The sequence below is a fragment of the Colobus angolensis genome, unplaced genomic scaffold (genome assembly GCF_000951035.1).
Source record: "Colobus angolensis palliatus isolate OR3802 unplaced genomic scaffold, Cang.pa_1.0 Scaffold66, whole genome shotgun sequence".
Lineage (NCBI taxonomy): Eukaryota > Metazoa > Chordata > Mammalia > Primates > Cercopithecidae > Colobus > Colobus angolensis.
Window position 1 is genome coordinate 1319747 of NW_012120265.1, and position 8801 is coordinate 1328547.

The window sequence follows — 8801 nt, forward strand, 5'->3', positions numbered from 1 at the left end:
AAAAAAAAAAAAAAAAAAACTAACCAAAAACAAAAACAAAAATCCTACAACGCACAGGATGGTCCACACCCAGAGAACCATTCAGCCCAAACTACCAACGCTGCTGAGGCTGAGAGCCTGCCCTAGACCTTGGGAGTGAGGAACGGGTGCTCCAGGAAGCAGGCAGAGCTTGGGCAAAGGCCTTGAGGCAAAAAGGAGCTTGGGATCAGGAAAGGTGGAGGTGGTGAGCAAGAGGAAGTGAGGGGGTAAGAGGGCCAGGGGGGTCTGTGGCAGGGGAGGTATTTGGGGACCCTTCCCTGGGAGAGCAGTAGGAACCATGGAGGTGGAGGCCTGGTTTTATTTTATTTTTTTTTGAGACAGACTCTTGCTCTGTCACCCAGGCTAGAGTAGAGTGGCGTGATCTCAGCTCACTGCAACCTCCACCTCCTGGGTTCAAGCGATTCTCCTGCCTCAGCCTCCTGTGTAACTGGGACGATAGGCACGAGACACCACTCACAGCTATTTTTTTTTTTTTTTTTTTGAGATGGAGTCTCGCTCTATCACCCAGGCAGGAGTGCGGTGGCGTGATCTCGGCTCACTGCAACATCCACCTCCCGGGTTCAAATTCTTCTGCCTCAGTCTCCCGAGTAACTGAGACTACAGGTGCATGCCACCACTCCCAGCTAATTTTTTGTATTTTTAGTAGAGACAGGGTTTCACCGACTTAGCCAGGATGGTCTGGATCTCCTGACCTTGTGATCCACTGACCTCGGCCTCCCAAAGTGCTGGGATTACAGGCTTGAGCCACCGCGCCCGGCCTTTTTTTTGTATTTTTAATAGAGATGGGGTTTCACCATGTTGACCAGGCTGGTCTTGAACTGAGCTCGAGTGATCCACCAACCTCGGCCTCCCAAAGTGCTGAGATTACAGGCATGAGCCACTGTGCCTGGCCAGAGAGTTGTTTTTTTTTTTAATCCCACTGACCATCTGGGCCGGGGACTGTGGGACCTTAGGACAGTACAGAAATCTGGGACAAGAGGCTCCTGGCCCCATTACCACAAACAGGAGTTGCAGTTGCAGAGACAATGGCCGGGATTCGGAGAGAACTTGGAGGAAGTAAGATAACAGATAAGGAAGGGACTAAGAGGTCTTCCAGTGTCCAAGAAGGTGGGTGAAGGGTCTGTTGGGATTGCAGCCCTCAACTGTGAAGAAGCACAGAGACTCTCGGAGGAGAGGTTCCCAGAGCTGGGTACTGCAGAATAAATAAGAGTTTGGGGAATCGGGCCAGGTGTGATGGCTCATGCCTGTAATTCCAGCACTTTAGGAGCCCAAGGAGCCCAAGATCCCTTGAGGTCAGGAGTTTGAGGCCAGCCTGGCCAACATAATGAAACCTCCATCTCCACTAAAAATACAATAATTAGCTAGATGTGGTGGTGTAGTACTGTAATCCCAGCTACACGGGAGGCTGAGGCAAGAGAATCACTTGAACTCAGAAGGCAGAGTTGGCAGTGAGCCAAGATCGTGCCACTCTACTCCAGTCTGGGTGACAGAGCGAAATTCTGTCTCAAAAAATAAAAAGAAAAAGAAAAAGAAAGAAAGAAAAGAAAAAAAGGGCTGTGGGCAGTGGCTCACGCCTGTAATCCCAGCACTTTGAGAGGCCGAGGCGGGCAGATCACCTGAGGTCAGGAGTTCGAGACTAGCCTGACCAACATGGAGAAACCCCATCTCTACTAAAAATACAAAATTAGCTGGGCATGGTGGCGCGTGCCTGTAATCCCAGCTACTGGTGAAGCTGAGGCAGGAGAATCGCTTGAACCCGGGGGGCAGAGGTTCCAGTGAGCTGAGATTGCGCCACTGCACTCCAGCCTGGGCAACAAGAGTGACACTCTGTCTCAAAAAAAAAAGAGAGAAAGTTTGGGGGATGAAGGAGGGGGACACATTCTGACAATGCATGGCCTGTGTGTGTACAGATCCTAGTTTAAATCCCAGCCTAGCATTTTCTGCAGGCCGGAGGGGAAGCAAGGCGAGGTTACTCTCAGTTACAGCCTCAGCTTCCACACTGGATCCCCAGGAATCAGGAGAGGCTCTAGGGAGGAGATGAGAATAAAACACCCGGGAAACGTGAGCCCTGATGAGGGTGCACCGTCCTTATGTTGATCCCAGCAGAGACGAGGGCTGGGAGGAACTGGGGTGGTGCCTCCCCGAACTCCGTGGGCTCCTGAAAATGTCCTGGAGCAGGGAAGGGAGGTGTTGTCATTAATGGGGAGTCCACTCTCACCGGCAGGGGTGGCCCCGACGCTTAGGGACTAACACAATGACACGTCAGGAACTCAAGAGTAAGGTGTGCTCCCCCTCAAAGGAAGTGTTTATTTTTTGGAGCTCAAAGACCCCCAGAAAAAGCACACCCCCCCGCAAAAAAATAAAACACCGGTAACAACAGGCAGCACGTGCCCCCCCCCCACCGCACCCCATGCCCAATCTCAGGGCGGGAAACAAGAGGGGAGACTCATTCCCTGCCTAGTTCTGGAGGGAGACAGCCCTGGGTCAACCCGACTGTGTCCCCACACCCAGGGTTGCCCCATGGCCCCTCAAGAACTGCTCCAGAGACCCTTCTCTGGCTACCCCGTGCCCTCCCCGCTAACCGTGCTACCCCCTGACCCGCTCAGAACTGATGAGATCAAGGGCATGTCCAAGCGAAAAGTCGAGCAGGAACCGGATCTTCCAAGATATGCCTAAAGGACCAGAAGAGGGACTCAGGGCAGACCGGAGGCAGCAGACACTGGCCCCGCCCCACCCATCCACAAGCCCCTCCCCTCCATCGATAGACCCGCCCTCATTCATAGCCCCGCCCCATATAGCTATAAGCCCCACCCCCGCTCCAGGGCGCCCATCTCACTGGATTCTCCCTCCTTCCCCAAGGCCCGTCTCCTCTGCACCCAGTCCCTCCCCCTGCAGCCCCTCTCTCCAGACTTCGGAGTCCCTGCTTCCCCGACCCCCTTCCCCAGCTTTCTTCTCCCTCCCGGGGCCGCCCCCTCCTCACTGACCAGCTTCCTGGGATCTCACAGCAGCAGAGCGCCCAAGCCCAGCAGCAGAATCAGAAGCGGGGGCTCTGCCGCGCAGCTGGAGTCCTGGGAGCTGGCGGAGTCCGTGTCCGCGATTCTCACGCTTAAGACGTGGTTTTCTCTTCTGCGGTGCAAATGGGGGCAAATCAGGCATCTGCTCGTCCTGGCTCCTGCCGCCCTCCCTGTAAGCCCATCGCCCCCGGGAGTTCCCCCTGCACCGCCCCAATCCAAGTCACTGGGGAGGGAATGGACAGGGGCCACCCATGGCTCTGTGACCCTAGGGGCTAAGTTGTCCTTTTGTGGGACTCAAACCTTACCCCTTGGGGCAATGGGGATTTTGGGAGCAAAGGAGATCCTGGGTCTCGGGGTAGGGACGTGGGGGTGAGAGGAGTGTGGCGGGTGGAGGGTAGCGGGGAAGGTTATCTCTGACCTCAGTCGCTCCACCTCTGCAGACGCGTCCTGAAGCTTGTGGTTCAATGTAGTTATCTCTCCTGGTGGGGTTGAAGGACAGAATCAGGGGGGCGGGGCAGCATGTGGCCATGCTGGGGCCCTGCCCCACTCGGGGACAGGACCTCCCCCTTCCCCCAACCTCCAGCCCTGGTCTCCCTGCCCCCACCCCGTCTTCCATAGCTGAGTCACCCCTCCCCAGCCCTCTCCCTTCTCTGTTTCTCACCCTCAAGCTCCTCCACTTTCTTTCGTCCTTGGGCCTTCTCTGCATCCAGGGAAGCCATTAGGGCCATCTAAGAAGAGTCAGAATCTGGGGTTCTGGCCTGGGGAGTTTGGCTGCTGCCCTTAAATGTAAACCCTTTCAGGTTTTCTTCCAACCCTCTCTGCACCATGTTCTCCAACCTTAAAGAACAGCCACAACCACATACTCTCCCAGGGCCACCCATAAGCATGTGGGTCCTCAGAATGGGAGTTTTGAGACCCTCCCCCCAAGTGACAAGTTGTAGGATGTCGATAATCAGACTTTAGTAGACGTTTCCAGATTGCCTGGTCTATGGCTCAAGACAAGTTAGAGGGCCCTACCAAATCCAGAACGCAGTGGGATTTCCCAGCCCAAGTGACATGCTCAGCAAGAGTTTCAAGATCCCCCATATCAGGACCCAGGTGAATATTTCAGTTTCTTAGTGATGAAGTGAAAATTTCAAAAGCCCCCCTTTTCAGGGTCTGATGAGGTCCCCCTTCAACCCTGAATAGGGGTTTCTACTCCCCCAGGACTGGTGCCCACTAGGAGGCTTCCGACACCAGTGCCTTGGAAAGAATTTATCAATTCACCTAAGTCCCGGGGGGAATACTGACGTCCCTGATTTGGGGGCTCTGGACAGTTTTAACACCCTGCCCCTACACCAGTGTCCTGGACTGGGTTAGAGGCCCCCATACCCTGGTAGGGGAACCTAGGTCCCTTGATGTGGGGGCCCAGGAACAGTTTCGGGACCTCCCCTGCATCTCCCTGGAGACCCACCCTGTGTCAGATTTCTGGGGAGAGATTATTGTCCACCCCACCCCTTAGTACTAGGCCATCCAAAGGAGTTGAGGTGCTTACCACAGTCTGGTTGCAGGTGACAGCCTGGGCCTCTGCATCCCGAAAGCCCCGCTGGGCCTTGGTCAGCTCTTCTTGCAGGAGATAGGTGACATTGTGACACTCCATCACTGCCCGGAGGCCATCCTGGCAGGCCTCGCTGTTGGCCTTGATGATGAAGAAAATCAGGAGCACCCCCAGAAGCACTATGACCAGGAGCCCCAGAATTCCTACCACCAGCTTACAGCGCTTGCCCCCGTCTTCCTTACAAATGTCATCCATGGACATCTTGCAATAGTCATATGAAATAGGTGCCATCCAGATCTCCCCTCTAGCTGAAGGGAGTCTGGCCTGAAGTTAGGGGAGCGTACTGGAATCTTCTATGGGCCACCCCCCTATTAGCATAGGAGCCGTCCTGACCAATAGCAAGTTCCAGGAAGTGCTCTGACCGGCAGCTCTTGCATGAGGCACCTACAGGCAGAGGATTAATTAGGCTTTCAGTTTCAGTTTCCCAGAAAGGAGGTGGGCTTTTTTTTCACCCTGCTTTAAAAGGCTTCGGGCCCTTCCCAACTGGGTGCCAGTCAACTGTGGCTGCCTGGGAGACTCCATCTTAAGGCCCTGTGCCTCTGCTGTGTGTTACTGAGTGCTTAGGCCGTGGTATTCATCTGTACCATGACCTGAAGAGGCAGAGGCCATCATTGTTGGTCCAGTCTCCACCTGGGGAAACTGAGATTGCACAGTTGAGTGAGGGCGGGGCCTGGGTCTGACCCCAGGGACTTGGTTTTGTGTTCAGGTGTCTCTGTGGTGACTAGCAGGGCTTCATCCAGTGCCCCTGTCCCCACCGAGGGGACTATGGGAGCCATGGAAGGTGTGTGAGCAGCAGGTGAGACTGGAGCCAGCTGAAAACTGGGGGACTGGATAGGCACATACAGCCCAGGTGAGAGGATACTCCAGTCAACAAACAATGTTGGACTCTGTCCTGGCACCCGCAGGAAACAGGCTTCAACTTTTTTCTTTCAGAAAAAGTGCTCCTGGGACTCCAGGATACCAAGTAAACTCTCTGAGCCTGTTTCTTCATCTGTAAAGGGGAATAACAGGGCCAGCCTCTCCAGGAGTGGCCAGGGAGAAGATGCCAGTAAAGTGCTTTGGTATCCAGTAGGTGCTCAATGGATGCGCATGCCACCTGCCAGGCCTGTGGCTCAGGGCAGATGGATGGGAAGATAATGCTTGAACATGGACATATAGCGAGGATCTTTCTTTTCTTTTCTTTCCTTTTTCTTTTCCCTTTTTTTTTTTTGAGACAGAGTCTTGCTCTGTCACCCAGGCTGGAGTGCAGAGTGCAGTGGCGCGATCTCGGCTTACTGCAGCCTCTACCTCCCAGATTCAACTGATTTGCCCACCTCAGCCTTGCCAGTAGCTGAGACTACAGGTGTGGGCGACCACGCCCGGCTAATTTTTTTTTTTTTTTTGAGACCGAGTTTTGCCCTTGTTGTCCAGGCTGGAGTGCAGTGGCTACATCTTGGCTCACTGCAACTTTTGCCTCCCGGGTTCAAGCGATTCTCCTGCTTCAGCCTTCCTGAATAGCTGGGATTACAGGCATGTGCCACCATGCCCAGCTAATTTTGTATTTTTAGTAGAGAGGTTTAAGTATCTCCATGTTGGTCAGGCTGCTCTCGAACTCCTGACCTCAGATGATCCACTCGCCTCGGCCTCCCAAAGTGCTGGGATTACAGGCATGAGCCACCATGCCCAGCCACGCCTGGCTAATTTTTTTGTATTTTTAGTAGAGACGGGGTTTCGCCATGTTAACCAGGCTAGTCTCGAACTCCTGAGCTCAAGTGATCTGCCCGCCTCTGCCTCCCAAAGTGCTGGGATTACAGGTGTGAGCCAAAGTGCCTGGCCTAGTGGGGATTTTTCTTTGAGGAAAGATAGTTGACTCCATTTGGGATGTGCTAAACCCAACGGTCCTGGGAGACATCCCTGGAAGAAGCCTGGGATGGGGCGGGTGCTAGGGTTGCTGAACACCGGGGTTGGGGGAGCACTCAGGCTGCACCGACCTGCTGTCCGTGTGGCCAAGAGAGCCAGGGCTTCCTACAGGAAATCAGCCCCGTTATCAGCGCCCAACTGCTGGGCATGACGGCTGAAAGGGGACTGAGTGTGTTTCTTGTGGCTTCTTCAACCACATCCTGACCACAGCCCAGATTCTGTCAGGTCTGCCATTTCCATGTTTTTTTTGTTTTCAGCAGGACCAGACAGCAGGCGAGGTCAAGGCCAGAGCCCAGGCCTCCCAGAAGGCCTGGGGAACTCCCCTCAGGCCCTCACTCCAACATCCCTCAGAAGGACTCCATTAAAGCCACTTAGAGCCAGGCATCGTGGTATGTGCGTGTGGTCCCAGCTACTCGGGAGGCTGAGGCAGGAGGATCACTTGAGCCCAGGAGTTTGAGGCTGCAGCGAGCTATGATTGTGCCACTGCACTCAAGCCTGGGTGATAAAGTGGGACCCCATCTCTTAAAACAAACAAACAAACAAACAAAAAACACTTAGAACCAAGAACTGGCCCGGCGCGGTGGCTCAAGCCTGTAATCCCAGCACTTTGGGAGGCCGAGACGGGCAGATCACAAGGTCAGGAGATCGAGACCATCCTGGCTAACATGGTGAAACCCCGTCTCTACTAAAAAATACAAAAAAACTAGCTGGGCGAGGTGGCAGGCGCCTGTAGTCCCAGCTACTCAGGAGGCTGAGGCAGGACAATGGCATGAACCCGGGAGGCGGAGTTTGCAGTGAGCTGAGATCTGGCCACTGCACTCCAGCCTGGGCAACAGAGCAAGACTCCGTCTCAAAAAAAAAAAAAAATAAGAACCAAGTGTGGGGAAAAGAGAGGTCAGCCTGTTACTGTGTTATTATAGATAGAAGTAAGTTTAAGAGACTCCATTTGGCTCTGTATTTGAGATGCTGTTAATCTGTGACTCTACCTCCAATCTTGTCCTTGCTAGAGACATCGCTGTGGTAATTAAGGTTTAAAGGATTTTGGGCTGTAAGGAATGTGCTTTGTTAGGCAAATGCTTAAAGCCTGCTTGTGGTTGAAGGTCAGTACCGTTCTCTTAAATCTCAGTAAAAGAAAAACATCTGTCTCCCGCCTGTCCCTGGGCAAATGGAACATCTCCGTGTATCTGTATGTCTTACTGCTGATTTACTCCCTTATCTTTTGAGCAATAAATGCTGAGGGAACTCAGAGACCGGTGCCAGTGTGGGTCCTCTGTAAGCACAGCACTGGTCCCCTGGGCCCCGCTTTTCTTTCTCTATACTTTGTCTCTGTGTCTTTCTTTCTTTTCTCAAGTCTCTCGTTCCACCTAACGAGAAGCACCCACAGGTGTGGAGGGGCAGGCCACCCCTTCAACCAAGAACCAATTAACAAGCTGTGGGAGATGATCTTGCTGAAAAGTCTGAGGGTGAACTTGTCCCAGGAGGAGGGACCTACCAGCCTGGCCAGGACTCCAGGTGAAAAGACACGACCTTTGCCTGACTTATTTGACTAAGCTGACTTATTTGAGCAGCAGTGTTCTGGCCTGCAAACTTTAGAGTCAGTTTGGGACCAGGTCGGAAATCACAATTGCATGAATTGCACATTGGAGACCGGGGTGGTGCGCCCCTGGGCAAATGAATTTCTTCTCTTAGCATTGATTTCCCCAGCTGCAAAATGTGGATAATAAAAGATTGATGTCCTCTCTAAATTTTGCAGCTGCAAACAGTCCCAGCCCTGCAAACTGAAAGTTTGTTGCTCTTCCCTTTAAAATTACAAATGATGGGATGGGTGCGGTGGCTCATGCCTGCAATCCTAGTACTTTGGGAGGCCAAGATGGGAGGATTGCTTGAGGTCAGGAGTTCAAGACCAGCCTGGTCAACATAGCGAGACCCTATCTCTACTTAAAAATACATATATATATATATATATATATATATTTTTTTTTTAGTACATACATATTTATTTTATTTAATTCATTAAATTTTTTTTGAGACGGATGCCCAGGCTGGAGTACAGTGGCACAATCTTGGCTCACTGCAACCTCTGCCTCCCAGGTTCAAGAGATTCTCCTGCCTCAGCCTCCAGAGTAGCTGGGATTACAGGCGCCTGCCACCATACCTGGTTTATTTTTGTACTTTTAGTAGAGACAGGGTTTTGCCATGTTGGCCAGGCTGGTCTCGAACTCCTGACCTCAGGTGATCCGCCCACCTCGGCC

General features: G+C 52.9%; 2 protein-coding genes across 4 annotated transcripts in view; one reads left to right on the forward strand and one right to left on the reverse strand.

Annotated features, from left to right (window-relative positions):
- Window positions 1–2316: 2316 nt before the first annotated feature.
- Window positions 2317–4963, reverse strand: BST2 (bone marrow stromal cell antigen 2). Of its 2 annotated transcripts, XR_001000015.1 has the most exons (6): window positions 4588–4963; window positions 3715–3781; window positions 3472–3532; window positions 3024–3165; window positions 2638–2711; window positions 2317–2574 (listed from the first exon to the last, which is right to left on the reverse strand). XR_001000015.1 is itself a non-coding variant. In XM_011925752.1 (5 exons), exons 1-4 carry the CDS (start codon window positions 4879–4881, stop codon window positions 3039–3041), a joined length of 549 nt encoding a protein of 182 aa, XP_011781142.1. In that variant the 5' UTR covers window positions 4882–4963; the 3' UTR covers window positions 2317–2711; window positions 3024–3038. The 2 variants fall into 2 exon arrangements, 1 of the variants encoding a protein (XP_011781142.1); XM_011925752.1 differs by having other exon boundaries at window positions 2317–2711.
- A 36-nt stretch (window positions 4964–4999) lies between these two features.
- The window catches only part of MVB12A (multivesicular body subunit 12A), a 20947-nt gene continuing 17145 nt past the window's right edge, over window positions 5000–8801 (forward strand). The window contains exons 1-3 of one of the 2 annotated variants that reach the window (XM_011925755.1): window positions 5000–5085; window positions 5357–5481; window positions 5513–5614. In XM_011925755.1, the coding sequence (XP_011781145.1) occupies window positions 5528–5614 (87 nt within the window). In that variant the 5' untranslated portion in view covers window positions 5000–5085; window positions 5357–5481; window positions 5513–5527. Of the gene's footprint in view, window positions 5086–5356; window positions 5482–5512; window positions 5615–8801 lie in introns of those variants that run through there. The other variant, XM_011925754.1, reaches the window with a different exon arrangement.

Excerpts from the sequence above, each read along its gene's own strand:
- BST2 (XM_011925752.1), bottom strand. The coding sequence starts at position 4,881 with ATGGCACCTATTTCATATGACTATTGCAAGATGTCCATGGATGACATT. Across the intron at positions 3,533-3,714 it reads GAAAGTGGAGGAGCTTGAGG|GAGAGATAACTACATTGAAC; the intron begins GTGAGAAACAGA and ends CAACCCCACCAG. Across the intron at positions 3,166-3,471 it reads GCAGAGGTGGAGCGACTGAG|AAGAGAAAACCACGTCTTAA; the intron begins GTCAGAGATAAC and ends TTTGCACCGCAG.